Source organism: Alosa sapidissima, chromosome 17 (assembly GCF_018492685.1).
Source record: "Alosa sapidissima isolate fAloSap1 chromosome 17, fAloSap1.pri, whole genome shotgun sequence".
Lineage (NCBI taxonomy): Eukaryota > Metazoa > Chordata > Actinopteri > Clupeiformes > Clupeidae > Alosa > Alosa sapidissima.
The window spans coordinates 16,797,879-16,812,815 of record NC_055973.1 but is presented as its reverse complement, the minus strand read 5'-3'; the positions used below and the strand labels follow the sequence as shown (position 1 = coordinate 16,812,815).

The following is a 14,937-nucleotide window of genomic DNA, read 5'->3' as shown; positions in this document are numbered from 1 at the left end:
TGCTGACCTCCCCAGCAGGTGAGGGAGGTGCAACACCATGTTCAGATCCAGAAATGCTAGCGGCACTCGCTTACCTGCTGCACAGGCCTTTCTCTCTCTCTTTCTCTCTCTCTCTCTCTCTGCTGCTGCTGATTGTTAAACTAAAAGCTGCTGTGCCAGAGGGTCTCTCCCTTCCCTTCCTCCCTTCCCTCCTGCTCCTTCTCTGCCTCGTATTTGTGATAATTTCATGGCGTGATAACTAGCAAAGTGGCACAGAAATCACTCTGCGCCTTTCTTCTCTTAGTGCAAAATTGATCTAAACAACCGCTAAGTGGAACATCACTATTGAAGGGGAGGAGGGGGGTGCAGGTAAAAGATGGGCTGCAGTCTGTCGTTTTCCCCCAGAGGAGAAGACCTCCTCTTGGGTACTGTTAAGAATAAATTACCACAGAGAGTCCATCTGAACCATCTTAGAGCCAAGAGGGTCCTTTGGTTAAAACCTCAGTTCATTAGTTGATCATTAAACCAATGCCTTATTAAACCACATGCTTCAGATATGGGTAATGATATAGTAAAGGTGGGAGAAAAAACAATATAGTGTAGTATTGTGATATTAGAGTAGATATTTTCACTATATTGGCACTAGATTATGACAATACTACGGTGCAAAGCATTATTATTATTTATTTGATATTAGGATTTAAATTTTTTGGTACATGTGTCTTCTCTGATAACATTGCCTCTGAAGCCCACAAGATGACACAAGACCCTGTTCTTTACTTTATTCACAGCGGAAATTGGATAGGAAGGCATAGTCGGGAACAAATTTGCCGCGCCAAAGATGACTGCAGAGTTTCCAAGTGTATATAATATATGAGAAAAAAAATTGCAGTGTGTTGCAAAATCCATGAGCAATATCTGCTGTATAGTAAAATGAAGAAGAATCACAATAATATCATATTGTATCGTCACCTCTGTGGCAAATCCCTAATTACAATCGTTCATGATCACTCAGCAGTTGAGTACTTTAGGTAGTCTATATCAATCAGTCTGCATATCCTGACTGCAAAAATCAAGGAATTCTTGTGCCATTCAGGTAATGAATGTTGACTCCATTGGGCAGGAAAGGGTGTTAAAGGCTGAGCGTGCACAGAGACAAGCCGCACAGTTAGCAGCCATCAGTCTTCAGTGCCGCAGCATTGCATTTCTGGCTGGATGATTTTGGAGCACTAGAGCCACAAAGCGGTTCTTCTATGGGGGTTTTTTCCCAACATCATTGGAAGCTGTAGAGGAAAGTGTGACTGAACATAGCTCACGTTTATTACTAACTTTGGAGGAGGGGGTTGCAATATTTTGTCATACCCAGACTTTGCATCAATTCATAATTTTACTGATATGCTATTTTTCAATATTGATTAATTTTCTATCTGCCACAGCACCACCTTTGCTGGTAAATACTTGGCCAGCCACAGGAACCTCTCTTTTTCATATTGCAGTACCTTCACACAAAATTAAGTGAATTGTGTTGCATCAAAAAAAGTTCATCTCAGAAAAAAATTATGAAAATTGTAATCAGATTACCTGGTGGATTATACTTCACAATAAAGTCTTCCTATAGCATTTCACTTGCAAGGTGCCACCAAGTCTTTAGCATTGCTGTGTCTTTCTGTCTTTCTCCCGTGTTCCACAAAGCTCACACTTCCGCACTCCGTGTCTGCAGTGCAACGTGCCGCTTCCATGCCGAAGGTGAACCAATAAACAGCAGTTGTATGGTTGATGGACTGATGTGTGGATTGATTGGGAGTATCGATCAGGCCCCGGTGTGTAGACAGCGCTCCGTTATCAGTCCCATCTCGGCTGTCCCTCTGCATCCTTCTGCCAGGAGTGAGGTGGGGGGGGGGGGGGGGGCTAGGCTGGCCGTGGAGGAAAATGCAGAGGATTGCAGAGGCTAGTATAGGCCTTTCACCCTCCATCCAAAGCCACACACACACACACACCAAACACAAAAAAGACTCACACATACCCATGCGATACACACACACACACACACACACACACACACACACACACACACACACACACACACACACACACACACACACTTACCACAACACACAATATTAGCTTTTATTATTGTTATTGCCAGCTCTCTGTGCTCCTTCCAGTCAGAACCTGGACGCAATACCAACCTGAACTCAGGCAGATAAAGACTCATATGCTGCACTTAGCCCGCAGGTGTAGGGGGTAGGGGAAGACACTGAAGCCTGTATCAGAGAGAAGATGGAGAGCAATGGGGCTTTTTTGTTGGAGGGGGGTAGAGAGAAAGAGAGAGAGGCGGTTATAAAGAAAGAAGCGGTAGGCTGCCGGTGGGTGAATGAAGCTGATGATAAACTAGCCACCTTTTCTTTCAATTTTGATATTTGCTTTGCTTTGCTTTCTCTGACCTCACTCATGGTTAACACAGAGGCTGGTATGCTATTCAAGGCCCGATTGAGGTTGTCTTTTATGACGCTCAACATAATCTGTATACCTATGTACCAACATGCTGGTTTCCTCTTGGCTCAAGATTCTTTAGCCTATGTTGCTTTTGCTCATGTTGCTTTTGTTTATTTTAGTGATTTCTTCATATTGTATTGTATTATAAGACTTGTAAGACAATCTCTCTCTCTCTCTCTCTGTTCTTTAAAATTTCACAGGTTTGGACCTCCGACAGGCACAAGTGGTGGCATTATCAACTGGCACTAAATGCATCAATGGGGAGTATATCAGTGACCAGGGCCTTGTGGTCAACGACTGCCACGCAGAAATCATCGTCCGCCGGGCTCTTATCCGCTTCCTCTACTCTCAGCTGGAGCTGCATGACAGGTAAACCACCGCCAGTTTCAGCACATGCCGCTACCTTCCGGCCCTCCTCTGGGCTGCCTTTACTTCTTCGTCTTCATTAACATTAATCTTTTTGGCCTCAATAGTCCACTTACATAGTCTCTGTCTGTTTTTGGTTTTGGATTTTGTGAAATACATTTCTAAATGCGACTTATAGTCCGGTGCGACTTATATATGTTTTTTTCCTGATCATGACGCATTTTTTGACTGATGCGACTTATAGTCCAGAAAATACGGTACTCGTAATTCATGTCCATTTACATTACCCGCCTCGCCTTTCAGTTGTTGTTGGAGATTTGTAAGGGTATTACACACACAGCTGTCTTTAGCTGTGGTTTGAAGTCACTGCTCTTAAACAATAAAGATGTTTTCTTTATTCTGAGAAAGTAAATCATATCACAATAATTAGGCAGCTTAATGTCTTTAAACCTCGCCTGTTGTCTCTCTCCTCCATTTTTATGTGCAAATTAACGTCTTTACATTGTCATGGTGATGATGAAGTTTATACAACTAATGTGTTCCAATAATTGACTATCCATGGACTTGTAATGCTTTATTAAAATTATAAAAAGTCAAAGCCATCTCCATAAAAATAGCATGTTCTTAAAAAAATGATATTCAAGTAAATGTATACAACTAAATGTATACAAAAGGTCACACGTTCTGTTGTGATGCAGTCTGACCCACTGAAAAAGTGTGGTACTTGCAAACATACACACACACACACACACACACACACATATCTGAGAAACCGGTTGGGGAGGGTTAGGATGGAAATGGCCCAATCAAATTCCACCTGTGCATTACACCCCTGACATGAAGCCTGCCAGATAAAGAAAGGGAAATCTCCCCTCTGATTGTCTGATTCGGCTGTTCTCTCATTCCAAAGCCAGCAGGGAGTTTCTCACTAGGACGTCCCCTTGCGCTGTGTGACTGCTTGGATGCTGGAGTTGTGCCACTGGCTATGATCAACACGCAGTTTGGGAGATAAAAGCAGTGGAACGTGCTACGGAATGCAAATGGCAACATTCACAATTTTCGAGTTGTCGCGTGCTTGGGCACGGTGTTTGAGGCAGTGTAAGCACACACTGACATGTCCTCTCTGTGTTAATGGCAACTGTTCCATTCACCATGATATTCTTAGGGATTATAGAGGGCAATGGACGAGAAATGGGATTTACAATCAAGACTTTGTCACTAAAATGCCACCTCAACCTTCTTCCCCCTCCCTCTCTGCTCAATGTCACTCTTTATTAGACATTTATCCCTCTGTACCATCAGGGACCAACGTGTGCATGCGTGCGTGCATGCGTGTGTGTGTGTTAGTGTGTGTGCGTGTGTGTATATTATGCATGTGTGTGTAATTGGGAAAGCGAGATAGAGACCAGAGAAAGAGGACAAGTCACCAACAGACTAATGTTTTAAACCTTCACATTCTATCCCTAACATATCATTATCAGTACTAAGGGTAGCTGTTTTGTACCTTCTAATTTTGTCATAGTTCTCTGGGGGAACATCTTAGTCATCCCTGGGCTGTATAGCAACCACACTTTCAGCAGTCTAGTAGTATTAACCAATCAGGAAATCAGAATCTACAGTACCTGCCCTTTATTCTGCACATACCCCACACAGTGAAAGGTGGGGGTGGACACTCCTGGTTGCTAATTCTGGCTGCATTTTGGCTTCAACTTCGTGACCATTACTATACAGATAGATAGATAGATAGATAGATAGATAGATAGATAGATAGATACTTTATTGATCCCCAAGGGGAAATTCAAGATTTAATTCAAGAATTGTATTCAAGTTATACATACATTATACTGCAACTTTGTGAACATTAAAAAAACATAGATTTCCTGCTAACAAAAGAAGGAAACCTGTTTTCTTTCCGGTTAATCTGATTTTCACTTCTTTTGCCTGCTGGTCCCTGATGCTTCAGCCAAAGGAGAGAAGACTGGGAACAGTCAATCTTTGTGCGGCACAAGCAGGCTGGGTACCGTCTGAAGGAGAACATCCACTTCCACATGTACATCAGCACCTCACCCTGCGGGGATGCCAGGATCAACTCACCTTACGAGAGCAGCAGTGAGCGTGAGTTTCTCTTTTCTTTTCCTGGCTTTTGTCTTTCGACTGGCTTTCTGTTTCCCTCTTTTTCTTTTTTCTTTCAATCTCTGTTTTGTTTCTCTGTCACTCTACCCCCCTCCAACAATTTCCTTCCCCCATCTCCCCTACTTTCTCTCTTTCCTTTCCTTACCCCCTTCCTCTACCTCTCTCTCTCTCTCTCTCTCTCTCTCTTGCCCTCTCTCTATCCACTTGCCTCCTTAACAGGGCTTTTTAAAGGGATCATCCTTTTCTGCGCCTGGATTTCTGAAAGCACCCACCATGCTTTTGTCAGAGTCTGTCAGAAAACCTCTGACGTCCCTTTTCATGTGCCTTTCAGCTGTGCCGAGCAACTCCAACCAACAGATGACATTTTAATGCTTGCTTGCTTAAAGAAATGTGTGTTCATTTAGACGTCAAGTTTTTTCCCCCTAAAATGTGACATGTCAGAGTTCAAAATGTGATCTCCAGGGCTATCTCTATCATAGATATACATACATTTTCATATTTATAACTTCTTAAGAGACACCATTCTATTCAATAGTGATCATGATGTATGATTGAATTGACGGTGAGGAGTATTTTTTCAGTGAAAACTGTCGAGGGCTACTTAATCACGGCCAGTTGAAAAGAGGACTGTCGCGGAAAAGCTTTGAACTTCAGTCTCTTGGTCATTAAACCTTTTTAAATGCTCACCAGTCAGCTTTTTACAGATTAGAAAATGACTTATGCTCTACCACTTTGCTAATACCTCTCGCTCTGCTTCTGTTCGAGACTTCAGATGAGGACTTGCAGCTTAACTTTGCCCTCGTTGAGGCTAGGAAAACCATAGCAACAGCCAAAGCAGTGGCAAGTCTCCACGGCTGGTCAGGAGCAAAGTGCTTTCTAATGATTCCCTCTTCATCTTGAGTGCGTAGCAAGGCTCAGAACGGGGCTCCGTTGCTAGTGCCTAGAGAGTCATGCAGAAACAAAAGGAATTCCTAAACACACGACTTTTATGCAGTTGCATAATTATATAGATCAAAGCTCACCTCACTAAACTAACAATTTCCAGATTTAAATGTGGCTTTGGTGTTTGAGCTTCAACCCATGCCCATAGATCCCTCACTAAACTAAACATTTTCCATACAGTAAATAGTTGATGGCAAACTGGTCATATCTACATTGGTAAATAGCTGCGTACAGCACATGTCTGTGCACTGTATATATCTTATAGGATATCCTACACTCTTAAAATTAATGTGTTGTCACACATTAATGTCACTAAGGGCGATGAGGCTCACTACAGAGAAGAAGTAGACCTGCTGGCCAAATGGTGCAAAGACAACAACCTCCTGCTAAATGTCAGCAAGACCAAGGAGATTGTTGTCAACTTTCAGAGAGGCCACAAACAACTGCCACCACTGTCCATCGACGGAGATGCTGTGGAGAGAGTGAGCAGCACAAAATTTCTGGGGGTGCACATCAGCGACGACCTCTCCTGGACCACCAACACAGCATCACTGGCGAAGAAAGCCCAGCAGCGCCTCTACTTCTTGCGCAAATTGAAGAAGGCAAGTGCCACGCCTCCTGTCATGACTACATTCTACAGAGGGACCATCGAGAGCATCGTCTCCAGCAGCATCACAGTGTGGGGCGGAAGCTGCACAGATCAGAACAGGAAGACCCTCCAGCGCACCGTTAACACAGCTAAGAGGATCATTGGAGCACCACTCCCCTCCCTGCAGGACATTTACACCACCCGCCTCACCCGCAAAGCACTAATGATTGTCAAGGATACAACCCACCCTGCACACGAACTGTTCAGCCTCCTGCCCTCTGGAAAGCGGTACAGGAGCCTCCGCTCCCGCACCACCAGACTGGCAAGTAGCTTCATCCACCAAGCAATCAGGATGCTGAACACTCTACCCACTCTCCCATCACTGACAGCCCCCCCCACCCACCAGCCAACCAGGAACCTAGGAAACTAGGATCCTGTCTACCAAACCCCCCCCCCCCCCCCCAACACCGCCATGTGGAACTGCACTGTGACTGCGCAGCCAAACGTGTTGCTGCTTCACATCAAGCCTGATATACTTGAATTACTACATACTGCATATCAATGTAAATATACAGGTCACACAAGCACAAGTTTAAACTTCATGTAACTGTTAAGACTATAGAAATATACAACACAACTACCTCTATTTTTTTTATATATATATATGTCCTATATTTCTATTTTGATACATACATGTTCTATATTTCAGTCTTGCACTTTAATTTAATGTTTATTGTCTATGGCTATGTCCATAGTATGTCTATGTCTGTATTTAAAGCATGTCTATGTCTGCATGGGAGAGTAAGAAACGAAATTTCAATTCTTTGTATGACCAGTGCATGTAAAGAAATTGACAATAAAAGCCGACTTGACTTGACTTGACTTGTGTTGTCCCTATCTGGATACAGAGATGTGTTAAAAACAACGCAAGTTGTGTTGTTTTCAACACATTCGTTTTAGGAGTGTATAGATGCGCTCTGATGTGTTGTAATGTGATGTGTCCTGGTGGCAGAGAGCACCTTGTTTGTGATTCTCGGCACGTCGTTGGGCGTGTTGTCACAGCTGTGTCGTCCCCCCCCCCCCTAGTGCCCGGTGGGCGACCCCTGATGAAGCGGCTCCACATGCACCTGCGGACCAAGATCGAGGCCGGCGAGGGGACGCTGCCGGTGAGGTCGCAGGCGCCCGTGCAGACGTGGGACGGCGTGCTGCAGGGGGAGAGGCTCATCACCATGTCCTGCACTGACAAGATCACCAGGTCAGCTCCAGGGCGCCATGACCATCACACACACACACACACACACACACACACACACGGGAGCTCTGCTTCCTGCTCATACAGTAGAGTAGGCCTACATCTCAGCTTCCTGTTTCCTGTTGATGGCTTCTGAACAGTAAAACAATAGAAATATTCCAGAGACCAATATTACCAGACCTGAAAAGAACAAGTTAGAAAGAACTCTATTCTTTACATCTGAAACTGTTTGTTCACGGTATTATCTGCATTGCTGATTCAAGGGTTAGAATACACCTAAGAACAAAGACTGCTTCTGAAGCATTCAAATGGCACTATAAAAAACGTTGAAGACATGTACTTTGATTCTCTACGTGATCATCTTCAAAGCGTAAATGATCTGAATGTAGAACATCATGTTAAATAACAGTGTGTTCGCCAGAAATGCCATTTTGAATTCCAGTGGTGCGCCTGAGGCACAGAACGCAGGGGCGGCTTCCGACTAAATTCCCGAGACAAATTTGACCAGCGTTTGTTGGAGAGGAGGGTTTGTGGCTCCCCGGCGGCCCTCCGCACTGCGAGAACACGAGTGGAATCTATTGATTTAAGGGTTATCTTTATTAGAGGATTACTCTTTATGAGCCTGCATGATCTTTGTTTAAATAGGCCTCTTTTTCTCCACCTTTCTCTCTCACTCTCTTTCTCAGTCTCTCATTCACTGTCTTCCTCTCTGTTTTCTACAAGGACTTTTAATAGTAGAAGGAAAGGTTACCCTGATATTTGTCTTCCGATAAGAGATGCTGAGCCTGCTGAGGTTAGCGAAAATATGGGGTGGTCTGGCCACCATATGTTTGCTGGTGGCCATACTTTTCAATAAGCACCACACTGTTTACTGAGGGCATGGACAGGCCAGTGCCTCCACAGCCATGTAATAATAAAGGGATTTTGGTCTTTGCCATTTAGATTTTTTTGGCTTAGAGTTTTTGGTCTGAGTGACCTCAGAGTGATCCTGTGTGGATTGGAAGTGGTATTTTTGGGTTGACCAAGTCACGCATGCACACACACACACTCACAGACATAAACACCACATACACACACACACACACATGTACGCATAAACATACACATATGCACACACACACACACACTCACACACACACACACACACACACACGCACACACACACACACACACACACACACACACTTCCATACACACACACAGTGGCAGTTATTCAGCACCGGGGTCAGCTCCACCTGGTTGTTTAAAAGTGACTCCGCGTGAGGACACATGCAGGCGTTGAGGGGTGCACCTCTCTTCCCCTCTCCAATCGCTGTTAATTTGACCGATTTGATTCAGTTCACTGGGGCTGGAAGCACTGCGATTAAATCTGCCCGGGTCAGTACCAGGGGTGAAAGCAATTACTTTACAAAAAATAGAATAAGACAGAAGAAGGGGGACATCGGGCGCTTCTCCGGTCCTCCCTTCTTCTCTTTCTCTTCCTGTCTGTCCCTCTTTCTCAGTTTTATATCCCAGTAAATTAGTAAGGCTTCCATTGAAGTGACTGAAGGGCCGGGGATGAGGGGGGGGGGGGGGTACTGGAGGTAATCAAGGTCACTGTGAAGAGGAAGGACAGAGATAGTGGCTTAAGTCTTTGTCCCAACCCACCACTGAACTTCATTTCATCCACCCGACTCATTTCACCTTTTCCACTGCGCCACTGATACGGAGAGAAAGAGGGGGAGAGAGAGGGAGGAAAGATGTGGAGAAAAATGAACAAAGGACAGAGTGTAAAAAACCCATAACTGCTATGTTGCACCCCTGTCTCAAGCAATCATTTCTCATCCAGTTTTTATGACCGCTCACTGACCACATGCCCCGTTCCCCCTCCCCACTGTCCGTCACCCTCTGATGGTGGTGGGATGGAGGACAGTCTATCATCACTGATGGGTTATGATGAGGTGTATTTTACTGAAACCTTCCTCCAACAGTAGCAAAAGGTGGAGAGAGAGAGAGAGAGAGAGAGAGAGAGAGAGAGAGAGAGAGAGAGAGAGAGAGAAAGAATGACACAGTGTCTAATTAAGCTGTTGTCCTCTTTAATTGACAACTCCAAAGCCGTTGTGTGAATGTGATCTTTTTGTTTTAAACTTTGGGAGTTTATTTTATGTAAATGCGGACTGATTTAATGAAGCGGACAGAATGAACTGGAGTATGAGACGTGGAAGTGGAGAGTGCAGCGGGAGTGAGGCAGGCAGAAGAGAGGAGGAGTGTGTGGAGTGTGCAAGAGAAAGACCTAACCCCTTTAAAATTCCTTCAGAAGCCAGATGGCTGTCTTTTCTTGCATGAGATTAAAAGATGTTTCTAATTCACAGAGCCTCTTCCCAACCAAATTAATATCACAGGGCTAAATTGTTTTTCTGTTTTGAAAGGGCTATGGAAGAGGGACATAGAAAGGACGTGAAAAATACAAATCAGAGTTCCTGTTGTTTAAGCTAAGGTAGGACAGGTTAGAAAGGTAGCTTGTGCTATAGATAGAGAAGGAAGTTCAGTAATGCACCTGAAGTGGTTCTTAGATTGTAGGTAGCATTAGTTGACTTGAGGAATTAAAAATACTGAAGAGATTAACAATTGGGGGGCGGGTATTATAATTAACAAGGGTATTTATGAGTCATGAAGCAAAATTGCACAGGGAAAAAGGCAGACTGTTTTCATGATAAAGAGACATTAATTAAGCCAGAGAACAATGATGTAAAAATTAGCTGCAATGTTTGTCAATGATTGTGTTCTTTAACAGGTTCATTAGCTAATGTGTGGGTGTGTATTAACTGTCTTGCCAGTCTGAATTTTTTCTTTTGTCATTCCCCCAAAAATAAGAACAAACAATTGTTGCCTTTGAAATTAAGTGTGATTTAATTAACCTTATTGTATCACTGCGTGACATAATGTGTTGAGTCATTATTGTCATCGTACAGTCTAAATACTTTAAATTTGTTACAATAACGATACAAGAATAATTTTATTTTCTAATACCTATACTCATATAGGTGTTTAAAGGCTACCAGTCTAAATACTTTAAATTTGTTACAATAACGATACAAGGATAATTTTATTTTCTAATACCTATACTCATATAGGTGTTTAAAGGCTACCACTACTATTGTACTATCTCTTCACCCACTTAAAAACATACATACATCAACTAGCCCTTTTCACAGTTGCTTTGCCTGTGGCTGTAGGCTAAGCCTTTCTTCCACCATGTATGTATAAAGCAGGTGGTAGCGACGACGAGAGTTTGGCTGCCGGTTCTAATTGTCACCTTTTCTATTCCCTGTCGCAGGTGGAACGTGTTGGGCCTGCAGGGGGCGTTGCTGAGCCACCTGCTGGAGCCGGTCTACCTGCACAGCCTGACGGTGGGGAGCCTGCGGCACACGGGCCATTTCACCCGCGTGCTGAGTCAGAGGCTGGAGCGTCTGGGGGCCCTGCCCACACCCTACTGCCGCAACCAGCCCCTCCTCAGCGGTACGCCAGGCCTCTGGGGTCTACCCCCATCTCCATCTGTCTGCTCATCACCCCGCATGGATGATTGTCCTCAGTGATGGGGATCAGGCTTAGCCACGATGTCCACAATGTATTTAAACGTAGACTTAATCGCACCCATCAAGATACAATAAAAAAAAAAATAGCCAAAAAAGACTCAGTCGCAATATCCAGAATGATGATTATTAAGAATAACACACAAATTAACTCGAACACACAAATAAATGCACATCCATAAGCATCTCCAAATGTCCAGTACACAATGAGTCAGACATTGTTTGGTTTGAGAGAAGTCATGGATGTGTGTAGTGCATAGCTCAGGGTTTGGGTTCACCTCAGGGAGAGCAGGGAGGTCAGAGGGAGACGACCATCCCAACAAATCGATGTAATCACCGGGGTCCTTATCTTACTCAATTCAGCAGAGATAGCGGAGGGGAGGGCTCCATTCATGGATCCTCCGCAGCGCGCGGCCTCACATCTCTCTGCCCTCTGCCTTTCACCGGCCCATTGATGAGGGCCACTGTCTTTGTCTCCTGTCTCTTGTTCTTGGTTATTTTAAGGTTTGAGCTGTCATAAAAGTTCCTCGGAAGCTGTAGGATCTGTCTTATCGCAGGAGAGAGGAATTGGCTACTCCGGCACCGGGCTAAGCGAGTCAATAGATGTCCTTCAGGAAGGGCTGGGATTCAGCCGCCAAACGTGACCGCAGACTTTCCAGGACTGCACAGCTTTAACTGAACTTACTGAAGTGTCTTTTCACAGTCACCTCCACTGCCTGTCTGATGGGTCATTTTTTTTCCCACAGACTTACAATTGACTGAGGCCCTCGGTGAAGGGATTCAAAGCCAGTAGCCAGACAGCATGAACAATGCATGGTGTAGAGATTGATCAAGACTTTATGAAGGATCCAATCCCACTGTAGATAGCAAAGATATGAATGTTGGATAATTGAAGGTATGAAATGAGCCGTGAATTTGGTCAGGAGAGGTGTGGAGGTAGGAGTGGAAAATGAAAGAGATGCTAGGAGATCAGAAGATTAAAAATAGGCTGATTAGCTGGCAGTCAGTTTAGTCCCTGTCCCAGCCAGTGGTGGAATGTAACGAAGTACAAATACTTCGTTACTGTACTTAAGTAAATTTTCCACGTATTTGTACTTTACTTAAGTAAAATTTATAGTGCATACTTTTGACTTTTACTTCGTTACATTTTACAGCAATTATCTGTACTTTTACTCCGCTACATTTCTACAACACCATCGTTCCTTTTTACGATACATTTTATGATCAGTTTTTTTTTTCTCTCTGACAAACACGTTTGTTTTACCGGGGGGTTGCTACCAAAGATTCTGGAGCGCTACGTGCATTCTTAGAAACATAAGCTTCTAGTCTAGACCAGGCAAAGCGTGAGCTTGTAGCCATCTGCATTCGGTAGGCTATATTCACCAGACCCATGGCTACACTGTACATGCAACTGTGTTCTGTGCCTTTCTCTGTCTGTTCTCTGCAGCGTTAGGGCCTCCTCTCCGATGAGATTGCTATCCGTGGATCAGCGAAGTTACAGGTTATGCCCATGCTTCTGTCACACGTCTTATCATTTGCGGCACAAATGAATGGTAGACTATTAATGAACCGGTGGCCGGAAAAAACGTAACATTTTCCAGATTAGGAAATATTCCTTAATTGTGTGTGATTAAATAAAGATGCATAGCCTACAATTGGGGGGTAGTAACGTGAGCGCTCATTCAATGTCTATGCGTCAAGTGAAACTGAACTTAATCATAAAGACACCTTTCTCAGCAACTTTTCTGTTCAATCAGCATAATTGGCATTACGATCCACCCGACGTTTCCCTTGTCTACCCCGTTAAACTTCAGGCTCTCGTGTTTTGCTGAATGATATTACTCAGCAGATCACCCTAGTAGATAACCAGAATTACAGTCTCTAGAATTGTAGGTCAGAATGTAAACTGGGCCACAGATGGTAAGCACAATTGCATTAACTTAAAACTATCTAGTCGAGTATAACCTAAAACTATCTTAATTAAAATGCCACAGCCCATACTGATTTTTCCTTTTAGAATATAGATATTAAGAGAATAAATCATTATGCAAATACTTTTACTTTTAATACTTAAAGTACATTTAAAAGCAGGTACTTTTTACTTTTACTTAAGTAGGGTTGTCATTGTGGTACTTTTACTTTTACTAAAGTAAATATTTCTCTGTGTATTTGTACTTTTACTTAAGTACTGAGGTTCAGTACTTCCTCCACCACTGGTCCCAGCCACCTTGGAAAAGTGTTATTGAGATGGAGAGATACAAGTATAGGACAGAGAAAATATAACCACTGGGTTATAAAAGGTATAGGTATAAAAGTTAGCATGGCTATAATAAATATGGATTGTAATCAGGGTAGGAATTTCACTGCGGCCACGACATGGCCGTCGTTGCCCCTTGCGTTGGCCGTGATGCCCCTTTGAAAATCAGAGGTTTACATGCCACTGTGGCCTTGGTGCCCCCTTCTTTCAATATTCTGGTTTGCGTCCGACTAATAGCGTATTTTATTAGCCTATGGCCTGACAAAATAATCCTAGCATTCACAGCGCAAATTAATGTAGTCTTTTAAGCAGTGGAGAAAGTGACAGTGCACGGCAAGAAAGAAAGTGCGTCCAGATTCACCCATTCTTCTCAGTTCAACTACTCATGAAGTAGCCTACTCATCATACAAACATCACAAGTATCACATCACATGAAGGAGCTTTTTCTCTTTAATGATGTTAGCCGTTTGGTGAACGGTTCGCGAGACAAATAAATACTATGATTAAATTGAATAATAAATTAGGTTTTGCGCCTATCTCCCTACCAATTCATCTTGGTGGAATACTTCACAAACCCTTCGTTCAAAACATAGCAAACCATATATCAAAATAAACAGCAGACCGAACAAGAAGGTTTAAAGCAGTCCCCTGTACAGTTAGCCGTTCCAGAGTAATCAGGTTTTGACATGCATGTCTCCAAATTTGGGCTTTAAGTTTCACAATGTGTTTAAATTTTTCTATGTGATTTCATAACAGGCCAAATACAAAATAAATGTTATATAAATAAATAAATATAAATAAATAGTAGCCTTAATGATCACAAAATGCTAAGCATGCATCTAGGCTATTTGAGTTTCTTAAAGCTGAGCTGTGCTTACATTGTTCAATAGGGCCTACATGATTTCATAACAGGCCAAATATAAAATAAATGTTAAATATAGCCTAGATATCTGTAAATATTAGATGATCAGATGATAGATTACAGTTGATAGATTACAGTTCTATGTCATGTTTCATGTTTTTGTAATGTTTCATACAGTGATGCAGGTCTACTGCTGTGAATAGGCTAAATACTTTTAATCATTAAAAATGATTAAAAATCATTTAAAATTTTTAAAATTATAAAATTTTGATCATTTGTATAGCCTTCTACTGTATAGTTAACTTTGGCCTTGGTGCCCTGACATGTGGCCTTTGTGTCCCCCACTAAATATGCCCAACTGAAGGCCAAGTGGCCTTGCCCCCAAAATGGTGAAATTCCAAGCCATTGTACTTTAAATAATGATTAATAATTGTACTTTCTCAAAAGACTGGCAGATAAACAGTGCAAAAAATCAGCATACATTTTTAT

The 14,937-nt window shown here is 43.0% G+C and overlaps 2 protein-coding genes across 2 annotated transcripts in view; one reads left to right on the top strand and one right to left on the bottom strand.

Moving 5' to 3' along the window:
• Nucleotides 1–14,937, top strand: part of adarb2 (adenosine deaminase RNA specific B2 (inactive)) — a 121,564-nt gene that overhangs the window by 102,224 nt on the left and 4,403 nt on the right. Inside the window, exons 5-8 of the mRNA XM_042068505.1 lie at nt 2,676–2,844; nt 4,805–4,956; nt 7,592–7,760; nt 11,074–11,255. Of these exons, the coding sequence (XP_041924439.1) occupies nt 2,676–2,844; nt 4,805–4,956; nt 7,592–7,760; nt 11,074–11,255 (672 nt within the window). The remainder of the gene's footprint in view (nt 1–2,675; nt 2,845–4,804; nt 4,957–7,591; nt 7,761–11,073; nt 11,256–14,937) is intronic.
• The window catches only part of wdr37 (WD repeat domain 37), a 40,266-nt gene continuing 28,910 nt past the window's right edge, over nt 3,582–14,937 (bottom strand). The window contains exon 17 of the transcript XR_006024678.1: nt 3,582–3,605. The gene's annotated coding sequence lies outside the window, so the exon portion shown is untranslated. The remainder of the gene's footprint in view (nt 3,606–14,937) is intronic.